This window comes from Tamandua tetradactyla, chromosome 6, assembly GCF_023851605.1.
Source record: "Tamandua tetradactyla isolate mTamTet1 chromosome 6, mTamTet1.pri, whole genome shotgun sequence".
NCBI classification, from domain to species: Eukaryota; Metazoa; Chordata; class Mammalia; order Pilosa; family Myrmecophagidae; genus Tamandua; species Tamandua tetradactyla.
Window position 1 is genome coordinate 56,782,855 of NC_135332.1, and position 15,153 is coordinate 56,798,007.

Below are 15,153 nucleotides of genomic sequence, written 5' to 3' on the forward strand. Positions count from 1 at the left end.
GAGGAGGGAGAGTATATTCGCTGTGGGAGCACGTCTCCCATGTGGCAGGGCACGGAGCGTGCTGTCATCCACAGCCCTGACCTCTACCTGCCTGACCCACACCTCCACCCCGGGCGTTTCAGGTCTCTGTTACTGCACGGGAAGATGTGCCTGCCTTCGGCCCACCTCTGCCCAACCCACCCATCTTCCAGAAGGTAAGAAGCTCTTCTTTCGGCTCCTTCTATGTCCAGTACTCCAGGTTGCAGTTCTTGGTGGGAGTGGGGTTTGGGCTTATTGGGGAGGCCCTTTTGCAGGTGACAGGGGAATTCTCCTTACCTGGGGTCTCGCCTCACCTTTCCTTGTGTTTGGCTCAGCAGAAGGCTGCTTGTGGGGGTATTTGACGCAGGGTTACCTTTCTGCTAAAAGAAGGATTTTTTTTTTAAAAATAAAATGTTCCAGTCCCAGAAGCTTTGGGCAAGAATTGCCTTCAGGCCTGGAGATGTCCCTTGTGGGTGTGGAGGGTTGATTTCCCAGGGCCAGGGAAGCTGGTTTCCAGGCTGGCATATCAGCAGGTGAACTTGACCTGGACTGTTTCTGATCAAACGTCAGCCCCTTTCTGGGGGTCTCCCAGACTCCCTGTTCTTTCTGCTTGTTACTGTAGCTGAAGCCCTTTTGGGAATGGCTGAGGGTGGGATAGTTCCCAGCATGCCTGGTCTGTTCCAGGGCCCAGAGTTCAGGGAGTTCCTGCTGACCAAGCTCACCAATGCAGAGAATGCTTGCTGCAAGTCGGACAAATTTGCGAAGCTGGAGGTAAGAGCGTGGTTTCTGGCAGTCTTCCCCCTGTCCTCCTGGATGCCTCCTGGCCAGCCTCTCTCGGGCGTCTATCCTGGGGTCCACCCAAGGTGGGGAGTGCCATCCTTACCTCTCTAGGCTCCCAGCCCCATGTTGGCATGGTAGCTCCTCCTTCTTGTGGAGACTCCATCCGAACTTCAGGTCTGGTCAACCCTTTAACATTCACTTATTGAGCACCTGCTGCATTCCAGTCCCTGTGCTGCGTTCTGGGAGACAAGGATAAGTGAGACACAGTCCCTGACCTTCCTCAGCTCACAAGCTGCTGGGTGGGGGAGAGTCATAGACAGTTGTGGGGCAGTGTGCTGGGCGCATGGTGGAGGCAGCACCGGGGCTGCGGCTCTGAATGTAGTGACTACTTCTGCCTGTGGACTGGGTTCAGGGAAGGCTTCTCGGAGGGTGTGACTCTTCAGGTGCTGAATCTTGATGTCTGATGAGCTTTGGCCAGGAGGAAAGTGTGGGGAAGGGCATTCCAGGCATAAATGGACAGAATGTGCACTGTTCTTCCCAGGTGGCAGGGCAGTGGAGGAGCTGGCCAGGGTCAGTGGGAAGGGGTTACAGGCAGAGTCAGAGAACAGGACTCCGTGAGGGAGCTGCAGAAGGCCTGGTGCCCCTGGGGGTTGGAATGGTGGGACTCCCGGCTGGAAAAGTTGATTGAGTCAGACGAAGAAAGGCTTTTAGCTAGAGATGATGGGGTACAAATAAAGATTTTTAAATATGATTTACATAGTAGAAGAATTACTCTTTCAGTGGTGTTTTGGTTTGCTAATGCTACTGGAATGCTCTATACCAGGAATGGATTGGCTTTTACAAAGGAAATTTATTAGGCTGCAAATTTACAGTTGTGAGGCTATGCAAATGTTCAAATTAGGGCATACGCAGAAAGATACCTTGACTTTGAAGAAAGGCTGCTGGCCTCTGGAATACCTCTGTCAGTTGGGAAAGCATGTGGCTGGTATCTGCTGGTCTTTGCTCCTGGTTCATTGCTTTCAGCTTATGATTCCAGTAGCTTTCTCTCCAAGCGTCTGTGGATCCTCACTTAGCTTCTCCGTGGCAAACTCTGGATTCCATCTTTTAGCTTAGCATCTCCAAATGTCTGTGTCCTGGTTTCATCTTTCTGCTCTCTGTGTTGGCTCTGAGCTCTCTTTGTTTTCTGCCTTTTATTCTCTTCATACAGGGCTCCACTAAAAGGGTTAAGACCCACCTTGAATTAGGTGGATCACATCTCCATGGAAACAATTTAATCAAAAGGTCCTGCTCACAATTGGGTGGGCCACACCTCCATGCACACAACCTAATCAGTAGGTCCCACCCAGTAATAGGACTGTCTCCATGAGATTGGATTAGAAGAGCATGGTTTTTCTGGGGTACATAACAGTTTCAAACCAGCACAAGTGATGGGGGGTGGGGGGGCTGTTAAAAGCTGTCACAGGAGTGCAAGAAAGATGAAGTTTTATGCCTGCTCAGGAAGAAGTAGTTTAGGGTCAGAGTCAGCAAGACTTGATGGATGCCTGGATATAAGGGTTGAGGAGTAGAATTGTAGGGTGACTCTTAGGCCTTTGGCACAGGCTCTTCGCTGATGTGGGGACAACCAGGAGACAGTTCTGTTTAGGACCTGTTGCAAATGCTGGGTTGCCAAGGGCTGTGTGAATGGCGTCCCCTGGAGGCTTCATGTATGGCCCTGAATGAACATGGATGGAGAGGAGCAGTGGACAGCTGGGTACCTGGATGTGGAGCTTGGGGAGAGATCTGGGCTGGGGGTCATCAGGGCAGAGGTGATGGCCAGAGCCATGGTGATGGCCCAGGGGCAGGAGGTGGAGGGCAGAGAGCTGGGCGTGGAGCGCTAGGTGTTCACTGCAGTACTGGGGGCCTGGGCTGGGATGTGTTTGGGCAGAGTGGCAGCTCTCAGGTGTCCACAGCCCACCTGGAAAGGGGCACACCTCTTCCCTCAGCGCCAGCTCAACCCCCTTCCCTTCTAGGACCGGACGAGGGCCGCCCTCCTGGACAACCTGCACGACGAGCTCCATGCCCACACGCTGGCCATGCTGGGGCTGGGTCCGGAAGAAGACAAGTTTGAGAACGGGGGCCACGGGGGATTCCTGGAGTCTTTTAAGGTATGGGCACTAGTGTGGCAGGGACGGGGGTGGCAAAGAAGGGAAGCTGTCCAAGGCCCTTGTGATCCTGACCACAGAGCCCCAGCGCCAGCCAGAAGTAGCAGGACCAGTCAGGGCACTCAGCATGTTTGCAGAAGGCAGGGGCATCAGGAAACAGGAAAGCTTGGAGCAGCCTTTCACATGTGTCCTCTCACACCCTGCCTCCACCTTGTCCATCTCCTGGTTCAAGAATCTGAAAAGCAGGGACAGGTAAAGACTCAGGAGCAGGGCAAACCAAGAGCGTTATTTCTTTCACCTGCTTTCTTCTGTGGTTGGGTTAAGTACAGCCTAGAGGTCTTCAGCAGCCAGTGTGGGATGCTGCAATGAGTTCTTCCCAGCTAGCAGGGCATAGAGGGCCTGGGCAGGGTCAGTGGGAAGGGTTGCAGGTCCCTTTGGGCTTTGCTTGGGGAAGAATTTTCTAACTCGAATGGGTTGCTAAAGGAAGAAGTGAGCTCCCTGTCCCTGGAAGTATGCAAGGGGAGCTTGGTCAGCTGCTTAGCTGGCATGGAGTGGAGAGGGTTCACCCTGTCAAGTGCTTGTGGGCCACACAGCTCTGACATCCGGCGTCTGACTTTGGCCGCTCTGTAACCTTGTCCCGTTGGTTGAATAATAATATTATATTCCCTGTCAAATGAGGGTGAAATGAAAACTTCACAAACTTTATCTCATCTAAAGCCTCACCACCGCACTCCCAGTGCCCTTCGAGGAAGACTGTTATTATGGGCATAATTATTTTGGTATAATAATTTATACCCAATTTTAATACTTGTGTGTATAATTTTACATACGAGGAAACGAGGACTCCCAGAGACAAAGTAATTTGTCCAGCAGACGGGGGAGATAAATCCAGGTCTGCTAGATTCCAAACCCTGGGCTCTTAATGGCTATGTGATACCCCATCTCAGTTTCGGACTCAAAGATTTAAGATTCCACCCACACTAGTGCGGGCCTGGGCACGCCTGGGGTCAGTCCCTTGTTGCCCGGCTGGGCTGGCTGGGCTGCAGAGGGCAGGGCAGGGATCTGCTGGCTCTGGTTGGGTCCAGCTGCCGAGATTCCTCACAAGGGTGGGAGGCTCCGTGTCCAGGCTGCTGGGAGATTCCTCAGGCATCTGTTTTCCCACTGATGGATGGTGGCAGCCAGGGTGAAATAGGAGAACTTGAGACATCAATGAGGAAGAAGTTATGAACACAGGAGAAAAGGGGAAGCAGGTGAGGTAGGATAACCCAGCTGAGAGAAGGATGGACGTGAGATCGGGTCAATTGGAAAAGGAGCATAGGCTTAGGGGGAAAGCAGAGAAGCAGGGCCATGTAAAGGCGTTTGTGTGCTCTGGACTCTCTAACTTCTGGGGGCTCCACTCCACAGTCTATCTAGCATATTAAGATGCTCCCACGTCCCAAGTAAATTTAGCTTGTATATAACTATAAGAATTTAGTTGCAGCTGACATGATGTGTATTTTATAGACACTTAATGACGTAGTCGTTGCTCTAGGTTTGCAGTTATCTTTCTATATTTTGGAGCTGACAATTGTCTGTTTAAGTTTCATATATTGTTATAGCCCGGGAAGGCTGTGGGCACACTGTCCATAATGCCTGATGGTTAAATTGGCCCTGCGGTTAAATAAAGGCCTCAGGTCTAAAGGAAAGTGGATCAAGGCCATTTTTTCCAGCCCCCTGCCTCCGGCAGGAATAGCATTTGATCTGTGCTTGACATGTCCCTAAAGAGACTGCCGGGGAGGAGAGACTTCAAGACTTCATCATCATTTATCTTTGATGGAATAATCCAGGGAATTCTTCTTTTCAGCTCTAACTGCTTCCAAGCGTGGGCTGAAGACAGACTTGATTTTGCATTGTGCTTGTCCTCGCTCTGCAGGGCGAGGCAGGGGACTGTCACAGTCAGTCCCACAGGGCAAGCCTTCAGAGCTGTGATGATTATGATCAGCTTCTTTTCTCTTCCCAGCTAGGAAACATGAGCTCTTGTGCTCTGTCCTTTTTTGTTTTTTTTAAATTCACTTTGTTTTTTAGAGTAGTTTTAGGTTTGCAGAAAACTTGCACAGAAAGCACAGAGTTCCCCTATTACCTCCGCCCCCCAACCTCCCCCATTAGTACCACCTTGCATGAGTATGATACATTTGTTGCAAAATGTTGTGTAGCTACCATTATAGTATCATATAGGATAGTTTCATTGCCCTAAAAATGTCCTCATTCCCCTTATTCATCCCTCCTCTCCCCTCCCTAAACCCCTGGCAGCCTCTGATCTTTTTGTGGTCTCTCTGGTTTTGTGTCCTGTCCTTTTCATCAGTGTCCTCTTGTCCCCCAGGCTGGGAGGCCTGAGCTGGGGACAGGCCAGGCTTGGCAGCATGGAGCACGGTGGCTCAGTGGATTCTGAAGTTTGGGCCGTGGCTGTGGCACTTGTCTTGGATGGGGACACTCCTGCCTGTGCTCAAGTTTAGGGGTCAGACCTAGCTCAGGAGATGGTCTCTGGTTTTAGTATTTCTTCATGGATGCCTTGGGTGGTTCTTGGTGCCATAAGCTACTGTCCTTCACGGAGTTTCTCCAGACCTCTAGAGTCTCCCTCTCGAAAGAAGTGGTGCACGGAATGGCTTTGGGAAGAAAAGCTGCATGTTTCGTCTCCTGCCTGTCTGAGTGCTCATCTCACAGGCGAATGGAAACTTGAGTCATAATCCCAGGACTAAGTGCCATCTCAGCCAGCCACGCCTTCCTTGCCTCTTGCGAGACTGTTCTTCCCCTGCCCCAGAGGACAGTGGCCCTTTTTCTCTGTCCTAAGAAGCAGACTCCCACTGCCCTCAGCTGCGCTGCCTGGGGCCTTATGCCATCAGCCACGTTAGTTCTTTTTCATATCCTGCTTCGATTCCACTGCCTGCAGTTTCAACTGTTCCTTTCCACTAGAAACAGATTGGCTCAGGGACATCTAGACCTGTTTCGCAAACTAAGATGCTTGGAGATATTCTCAGGAATATTCTAGTTCTACAAACAGTTTAAAATTTTGTATTTTCACGTAGGTGATTATTTAAATATATATATATTTTGACTCATAAAGACTAAACTTATGCTGAGATAGCTCACAATTAAGAAAAGACATGTCTATGGAAAAAGAAGGTGGGGTATTAACTCTGAGTTGCTAACGCAGTCCATGGAACCTTTGGTTTCTGGGGCTTGTGGACATATTCTTGGGAGTCGTGCAAGAATCTTTTTATTTAGAAAGGAGCAAATATAACTCACTTTTGATAAATTCTCATTCAAGAGTATTGTTCTCAAATGCCATTCTCAGCCACTGCCAGCCATTGAGAATATTTTCATTTGTTTATGATGAAATGAAGAGAAAAAGTGATACTTGATGCATCTGCATGATAAGTATATAAAGTGTGTGTGTGGCACATTTTTAGAGGTCCTGAGCTATCCCAATGCCTGTATTGACCTCATCTTAGAGGGCCAGGGAGAAGGTCTCCCTGCAGCCACAGGAAGCTGGGAGCTGGCAGGTGAATTTCTCCCAGCCTTGCGGGGCGGTGATGGTTATTGCATTGGTCTGACCTGACCCCTAGTGGCAGGAGAGGAACAGCAGTCTCCAAATGTTGGCAAAACCATTGTGATGTCTGGGACCATCCGGGCAGTGCCAGCCGTGGTGGATGGAGCCCAGCAGAGTCGGGGTAGAACCCCCGGCTCTTGGCTTCTCTGCCACCTCCTTTTCCTCCTGGGTTACCTTTCTTGCCACTTCTGCCTTTGAGACAAGAAGCCGTGAATCAGGATGGCCTTCCTGCCTTTGGGTAACCCACAGAGAGAGAGCTGGAGAGCTCGGGCCTTGGCTTTTCCTTCCTTAGCTTAGAGGCTGAAGCCTTGGTCTGTCCAAGTGGAGCTGGGGAGGGATTTCCCCTTCTTTCTGTTGGCTTCCGTCCTTTATTTTGCCTCGCTAATAGAGGGACAGAAGACCCTGTTCTGGACTGACTACTGCCTGGTTAGGAGCCTCTCAGCAGGCAGAAATGAGCGTCTTTATCTGCAGGGCCCCCTGCCTCTGCCCTTGCCTGATAGGGATCGGTGCGTCCTGCTCTCTGCTCATCTCTGGGCTTTGGGTGGAATAGTCTCTTAAGTTGAGTTTGTTAAGTTGAAATGACTCAGAAAACCCATAGGCAGGAGTCAGAGGGTGTGGTTGCCAGGGAAGGGAATTGCTCCCTCCATGATGCTAACTGGGACTCAAACCCTGGTTGAAATAAAGCGGCATAGCAAAGAATGAGAGAGCATTGCCACCTGCTTTTTTTTTTTCTCTCTCTTTTTCTCAAAGGAGTAGGTATTGAAAGGTGAGCAGTGAGCTGTGCCCAGGGCTTGGCCACCATGGTGCCTGAAAATAGTGGATGGGACCAGAGATTATCTGGGAGGGGAGCAGACCCTGAGGATGGCAAGGGACCGTTGTGTGAAATGTGGCATAGACCTGCCTGAGATGGGTGGAGCTAGGCCCCGGTCTGGACGGGGGACGATTTCAGCTCAGCATCTGGAAGTTTCCAAAAGCCAAGCTGTGCAGCCCTGGAAGAGGCAGCCTTTAGAGCAGGGAGGGAGCTGTGCCTGGGGGGCGGAGGGGAGGGGTGGGTTGGCAGGGATGGGGAGGGGCTGAGCAGGGGAGGGGGCTGGGGTGGGGAGGCCCAGAGGATGCCCGGGCAGCTCTTCCTTCCACTCCAAGACTTCACAGTCCTCTTCTTTCCTCTCTCTTGCGCTCCCCTCCTGCCTGCCTTTCTGTGTCACTTCCCACCTTTCTCTTCTCCACCTTTCCTGGCTCTTCTGCTCAGTTGGAGAAGGCTAGTGCTTCCATCCAGGCGTGCATCAGACTGAAAAGGGAAAGAATTGAGACCATATCACCAGGTGATTTTGTCCAAAGGGAGCGTTGTTTTAGACCTCACATTGAGCCCTCAGCTCCCTCTCCTTCCTTCCCCAAGGGCCGGGGAGGAGCGCTAGCTCGGGGTGGGTAAGTACACGCCAGGTGTTCATAGACACGGGTTCCGTGTCATCTTCATGGCATCCTGAGAAGGCTGGGATCAAAACCAGCATTTATAGACCAGGAGATTACATCTCAGAGGAGTTCACACCGCGAGTGATGGGAAGAACCGGGAGTCCGCCCCCTTCCTGCTGGCTTCCAGCCCCAGACTGCTATCCTATACATCCCTGCAGCAACCCAGGTCAGCTCATTATCTCTTTAAACTTAACTTGCTGACTCTAGCAGTGACACCAAGGGGGTCTGAAGAGAAGGTGTTTTCTTAACATCACCTTCAGAGATCCTGAGCAGGTCGGGAGTGGGGGGAAATGAAAGTCCTGGTTTCTGATCATCCTTTGTCTGTCAACCGGCTGAACTGTAGTGTCTGTCTGGATCACTTTTTGGGTTACTGGGGCCTTTTCACTTGGAACCCGAGGTGCTGAATTTGAGTCCTGGCTCCATCCCTTACCTGCTCTGTGACCTTGGGCAATCGTTTAACCTTTTAAGACCTTTCCTACAAAGTGCCTATCCCGAAGACATTTTAGGGTTGTGAGGGTTAAATAAGATCCTTCATGGGCAGCTTAGTGGACCAGACACCATCACACACATTGCTCATTACCCATGTCAGATCCTTTTTGGAATGAGACAATGAGGCATATATCAGAACATAAACGATGAATTTGAAATGTCCTTGCTGCTGCTGATAGCGGCGGTGGCGGTGGCAGCGACCAGAGCCACAGACCACAGGACCTGAAGATGCTGAGATGTACGGAGCACTCATCTCGCTTAAGGAAGCCCGCTGTCTGTCGAGGCCATCTCTGCGTGTCTGCCACACCTTCCTTGCCCTCAGTTTTCCAAAGGACGTGTGACTTTATGGTCTTTGGGGGATGGAGTGAATAGAATGTGCTGGCTGTTTGAACCATGTTGCAGGAAACCATTGCCAGGTGACCCGTTCTGTGGTCCAGAGAGGAAGAGAGAGGTGAGGACTCCCAAGTGGCATCTTTGGCTCAGACAAGAGAGGCCAGATGACATTGGGTATACGAGGCTGGCAGGCTCCATGCCTCGTTTGCAAGAGTAGCTTGTCTCCTGGCAGCCGTATTTACAGACGCTGCTTCCTTCTGAAATCTGCTTCCCTCATCGGGGCAGAAAAGGCAGGCAGGATGTGGTCCTTTGCATGCCCAGGTTTGGAGGATTTCTGGCCTTGAGGAGAGATTCAGGGACATCTGTTGTTTGGATCGTGAGTGGGTCTAGTGGGGAGCAGAATTCATGCCGATTTTCTGGGACCCCCGTGGCTCAGACTGACTCCTCCCTGGGTGCCCTGAGAGAGGGAAGGGGCTTCGTACGCCCCTCCACCCGAGGCTGTCATGGGCTGGCACATCAGATGCATGAGCTGTGTGTTGTTTAGAGCCCAGCAAGGAGGGAGAGTCTCCGCTCTTCACCTTTCTACTGTGGTTTTCTGAGGCTGGGGTTCTGAGAGCTCCCTCCTTCCGCTGGCTCCCACAGCAAGGAAAATCCATCTTCTTACAAGAGGGTCGGCATGGCCATCAGAGATTCAGGTCTTTTCCATCTTTCCCCTTATCAGCTCTGTCCCTTGGGCTTGGCCTCTCATGGCTCCAAGATGCTCCACGGTGTCAGGGGCAGATCCGGTCCCTTGCCCTTTGGAATCATTGAAGAAACCTTACCCCAGAGTCCCCAGCAGCTCGCCGGTGGGCTGGGTGACCGGCTCCAGCATCACCAGGAGGAGGAGATACTGGGCTGGGGGGCATTCTGCCGGCCAGGGACATGAGGAACCGGCACGTGTGGCTCCGAGGCCTAATTACTGCAGAGGAAGAGTCCCACAGGGCCTGGGCCTTGTAGCGTTGCCCCAGTTTTAGGAATATTTCCTGTTTCCCCAGCTGACTTGTATGCTCTCGACGGTGGGTGCTGTGTCTTACACTTCTCTGTCTCACCCTCCTTCTGCAATTCCTCTAGTCCCTGGAGCAGGGCTGGGCTCCCAAGAAGCTCACAACAAATGCTTATTTTTAGCAATAAAAATAGCCACATTTCTTGGGCGCTTAAGGTGTGCCAGGCACTCCGCTGAGAGCTTTATGCATATATTCTCCCAGCCCCCCCCCCCCCCCATGGCGTAGCTGTCATCCATCCATTTCAGAGAAGCTGCGTAACCTGGCCAGGGGCACCTGCCGATGGGTGGTGGAGTTGACAGCCGAGACATCAGTCCTGCCCATTCTGGTCTGGCCTAAGGCTTTGACCACTAAAGTAGCGGTACCTCCTGGCTGTGTCATCAAATGACTGAATATATGATTAAAGGGTGCAGCCAGGGTGTGGGTGGCCGTTGAAGAGAGCTGCCCTTCCTTCATCTTTGACGGCCTCTAGAGCAGAGGGAGCACTGCTCGTGGGGTAGCCAGAACCCTCTAGGACGCCAGTGCTAAGAAATCCTCTCTTGGGCCAAACTGAGATATGCCTCGCTCCAGCCACTGCCCTCAGGTCCCGTTGCAGAGCAGCGCAGCCCTCTAAGCGATCTGAGAGTGACTGTCACCTCCCAGGTCCATCCCTACCCCCGTGTGAGCCAGCTAAGGTGGGGTGCTCTCAGAACCCCAGCTTTGGAAAACTGGTGTGGAGGGACTCAGCAATCCAGGTTTCCAGCTGCTCTCCCCATCCCTCCAGGCATCGCGAGAACCCCAATCTCCCTGACTGTCCTCGCCTGGACACTTCATTGCCGGCCAGCATCCCCCGTGCTCTTTGGTGGTCCTAAGTGGGCACAAGGCTCTGTGTGGCCTGAGGGGCTCCGTGTGCCCTCAAGTCTCCCCTCCTCTGCCCTCTCTGGGTATGCGTCTCCTCCTTCGGCAGCTATGTTAGGCCGCAGGCTTGGAGGGAATGTGCATCTTAGGCCCCGGCGAGCACCAGGATGGGTTGCTGGGTGGTTGAGTGCAGGGACAGTCAGTGCTTTTCACCCCATGTCACCAAAGCAGAACGTAGTAAAGCTTCCCAGAGCAGAGGGGATGGTCCAGGGGGTAAATAGAGAAGGGAGCTTAGTTTAGGGGAAAATGAGCATCAGCTGGAGCGGGCCCTGCTCTGTGGCTAAGCCCCACAAGCCCCGTGGTGGCAGGTGCACTGGTTTCCATCTCACAGATTAGGACAGTGTGGCTTAGAGAGCTGGTAGGTAGCCCAGGACCATGCACTCTTAGTGCACTCTTCAAGCCTCAGTTTCCTGAGCTATTAGATGGGGATCATAGGCATTAGCCACCTTACCTCTACCTGCAAGGTGCTCCGGGCATGGGACAGAATAGGTGAAAATTCCTGTCAATTGGAGTTACTATAATGTGGGCTTCTACAAGTATTTGTGTGTGCGCGCATGTATGTACGTGTGCGTGTGTACATATGTGTGTACGTATGTGTGAGTGTGCATGCGTGTATAAATGGTACACATGTGGGAGTGGGAGTGTGCATGAGTGTGTGTGTGTGTGTGTGTGAGTGTGTGCACCCGCACCTGCCCACGTGCAGGGTGTGTCTGCAGCCCCTGTGAGGAGGGCAGTGTGGTCTGGAGAGCGTGGGCGCCGCCCCTCAGGCCCCTGTCCCCCCGCAGAGGGCCATCCGCGTGCGCAGCCATTCCATGGAGACCATGGTGGGCAGCCAGAGAAAGCAGCATGGCGGCGGCATTCCCGGCAGCCTCAGTGGGGGCATCTCCCACAACAGCATGGAGGTGACCAAGACCACCTTCTCGGTGAGTGCTGGCCAGCCCGGGGGCAGATGGCGGTGCCGGGAGGGGTTCCCCAGGCTGTGTGGGACCAGAGCAGTGCCAGCCGGGATGACGGGAGGAAACCGAGCTGTTGGGGGTGGGCCCAGCCCCTGCCCTCTGAGAGGGTCCTCTGGGGCCTCTGTTAGGGACAGCCCTTGGGTGGGCCTGGACTAGAAGCCCCCACGGTCCTCTGAGTTTCCTCCTCCTTGGGGCAAAATGGCCCTGGGGCTCATTTCTCTGCCAGGGGCTTGGGACCTATGGCTAGAGATGGGGAGGGGGGGCATCCTTGCCTTGTGATTGTTAATGATAATAGTGGCCCATCGTCATTAGGTGCTTAGTGTGCACCGGGCCTGAGCTGAGTCACCCACAGGCGTCCTCTCCTTCGATCTCTAACACTGTCTGAGGTCGGTCCTGCTCTGCTCTCCATCTCACATTTGAGAAAAAAAGAGGCCAAGAGGGGTTGAGTTACTTGCTAAAGGTCACCCAGCTAAAGCAAACACCTGAGATTTGAATGCAGGTTTCCCTGATTCAAAGTCTGTGCTCTTAATCACTGTGTATACAGTTCCCAAAGACAGAGCGCCCTGCTGGTCTGTGAGTTGGGGCCTGGACTACTTGCTCCAGGGACTGGCGAAGGGAGAGAACCACATAGCTGGTCCCTCAAGAACAGTGGCTTTGGACTTGGATAGACTAGGGTTTTTTCTTTTTAGTAATAGAGCACACCTCCATGATGCTAATGATTAGCCTTATAAAGGGTCTTGCATACTTCATTTAATGTACCTAATACTTTCAGAGCACTAGCTTGTGTGACCCTCCCAGGAAGTCCACAGAGCCAGCCAGGCAGGGCAGTTATCTCACCTGCAGATGGAGAGGTTGAACCCTGGAGAGACTGAAGCCCAGGGAGATTGAAGCCTGAGGAGTTTTGTCATAGCCCAAAGTTGCACAGCAGATGATTAGCAGGGACATTGTCCAGTTTCCCATCTCCCCTTCCTAAGCTGTCCAAAGCAGGTGCCTCTTTGGCCTCCTCCTGCCTGTGGGTACACGTGGTCCTGGCTCTGCCCCTCTCATTCAGACTCGTTATAGGTGACACCCAGCCAGGGTCCATTTATTTGGGAGCCATGGGTTGAGAGTCAGGGGGCCTGGGTTCTTCTCCTCGTCCTGCCAGTAGTTTGCTCTATGGCCTGACCCAATTCTTTCCCTCTCTGGTCCTCGGCATCCTCATTGGTAAAATGGCAGGTTGGACCAGGTCTCTCCAAGGGCTCTCTCAGATTTGTGGTTTTCAGTGTGTGACCCCATGAATCATTCTGCCCCTCTCAATCTGTAGGGCTCTCCTTATGGTGGCCCTGACTCGGAGCTCCTCCAGGGCTGCTGGCCTTTGGTGAATTGTTCCCTGGGCTCACAAGGCAGGCTGGCAAAACAGGAAAATGGGTTGCACTTGGCTGGAGCCTTGGGTCTCAGCCTCTGCTGCATCAACCCAAGCCTTCCTAGTTTTCCTGCAGTTTTATGGCCTTTCCTCCAACCTTCCCAGTTGGGGCTGGGATGCTGCAAGGGGCCACATGTAGACCAAAGAGAGCATGAAGGGAAGAGATGTTGGTTTGGGGTGTGAACGTTCACTTTGGTGCTTTCATTGGCAGCCTCCAGCAGCTGTGGCAACGGCAAAGAACCAGTCGCGGAGCCCCATCAAGCGGCGGTCGGGGCTCTTCCCCCGTCTGCACACCGGATCTGAAGGCCAAGGGGACAGCAGGACACGATGGTAACTGTCGGGGACCCTGTTCTCCAGGCTCACCGCGGGGCCTGCAGCTCTCTCCACCGCTGCAGCCGGCACGCGCCCAAACTTGCAGATGGCTTTACTCAGCGTTGGGAGATGGCTTTCCCCTAACCTAAGCCCCCACCTCAGGCATCTGAATATCCCCACGGCTCTTTCAGTTCTTTATCAGATTTGGTCGCTCTCTCTGTGGGACTTGTCCCTGCACCATTTCGCCCCCTGCTCAAAACATTGCTTGCATTCTTTTCTTTCTTTGCCTCCTTTTTCAATATCACTCACATTTCTCTTTTTTTAATATCTCTCAAATGCCTCTTTTTATAGAAGCCTTGCCTGATTCTGCCAGGCAGTGTTCCTCAGACCTCCCTTTGGTTTCTAGAATGTTCTATTCATTTAGTTTTTTTTTAAGCAATGCCCCTGTTGCATCATACTTCACCTGTTCTTGCTTATTGTCTTTCTGATCCGTTACTCTGTGAGTCCATGGGTTCTTTGATTCAGCGAACATTTATTGAGTGCTGCCGTATGCTGGGTATAGTGCTGAGTGCTCAGAGAGAAAAGCTGCAAAAAGACACAACCCAGAAGCTTTCAGTCTTGGGAGGGCCAGAGAGACATGTAGGTTTACCTTTAGGTTTTCTACCTGTCTGCCTGTGACCTTGGATGGTGGAACCCTCCCCTGAGCTCGGGCATGCAGGGTGGGAGCAGGTTTATGGAGGAGAATGTGGGTGAAACCTTGTGTATGTGCGTCCTTGTGGGTCAGTAGAGACAGGCAGGAAGTGGTCAGAATGACAGGTCCTAAACTGAGGAGAGAGCTTGGCTAGAGAAAGAGAGTTGGGAGTTACTGGGATAGAGGTGGTGGTTGAGATGGATCAGTGAGGACAACAGCAAGGAAGGGTATGAACCACACTGGGACGCATTTAAGGGCAAGTGGAGAAAGGAGGGTCTCAGAAGCCAGGAGACAAGAGGTTCCAGGAGGGAGGGTCAGCAGGGTCACATGTGAAAAGAAGTCCGGCATGATGACCAAAACCCTGTTTGGGTTGACAAGTGGCTGTGATTAATGACCTCATCAAACGGACATTAAGCCACTTCCAAACCCTGGCGTGGCTATAATCAACATGACAAATAATAGCAAGAGCCGGCGAAGATGTGGAGAAACTGGACCCTCATTCATTGCTCGTGGGAATGTAAAATGGTGCAGCTGTTTTGGAAAACAGATTGCCAGTTCCTCAGAAAGTTGAACGTAAAAGGCAACTTGGCCCAGGGTCAGGGGGGCTGGACTTTGCAGAAAAGAGTTAACTTAGCAGCTCCGAGCCTGTCTATTTTTAGAAAGCCTGCTTACGAGGTTGGCCCTTTGCAAGCCTCTGGGAACTGGGATTTAGGAAGGGCTCCCACCATTCCCAGAACTGATAAGAAAGGCCTGCTGTGCCCAAACTGTGCAGCCAGTGTCCTTTATTCTAAATGTACTTGCTTTCCTTCTGGGAATTTGTAATTTGGGTATGTGCTAGGCACAGGGTAGCTACCTGGCCTGTCCTCAGTAAAATCCTTGGGCACTGAGTCCCTAATGAGCTTCTCTGGGAGACAACATTTTATACGTGTTATCACAGTTGATGGCAGAATTAAAGCACGTCCTGTTTGACTCCACTAGGAGAGAACTCTTGGAAACTCGTGCCTGGTTTCCTCTAGACTTTGCCCCATGCACTTTTTC

The 15,153-nt window shown here is 52.3% G+C and overlaps 1 protein-coding gene across 8 annotated transcripts in view; it reads left to right on the top strand.

Moving 5' to 3' along the window:
- RAP1GAP2 (RAP1 GTPase activating protein 2) overlaps positions 1-15,153 on the top strand; it is a 232,699-nt gene that overhangs the window by 204,897 nt on the left and 12,649 nt on the right. For all 8 annotated transcript variants that reach the window (XM_077165552.1, XM_077165549.1, XM_077165546.1 and 5 more), the window contains 5 exons: positions 123-194; positions 703-789; positions 2,808-2,942; positions 11,540-11,677; positions 13,324-13,442. In XM_077165552.1, coding sequence (XP_077021667.1) covers positions 123-194; positions 703-789; positions 2,808-2,942; positions 11,540-11,677; positions 13,324-13,442 — 551 coding nt within the window. The remainder of the gene's footprint in view (positions 1-122; positions 195-702; positions 790-2,807; positions 2,943-11,539; positions 11,678-13,323; positions 13,443-15,153) is intronic.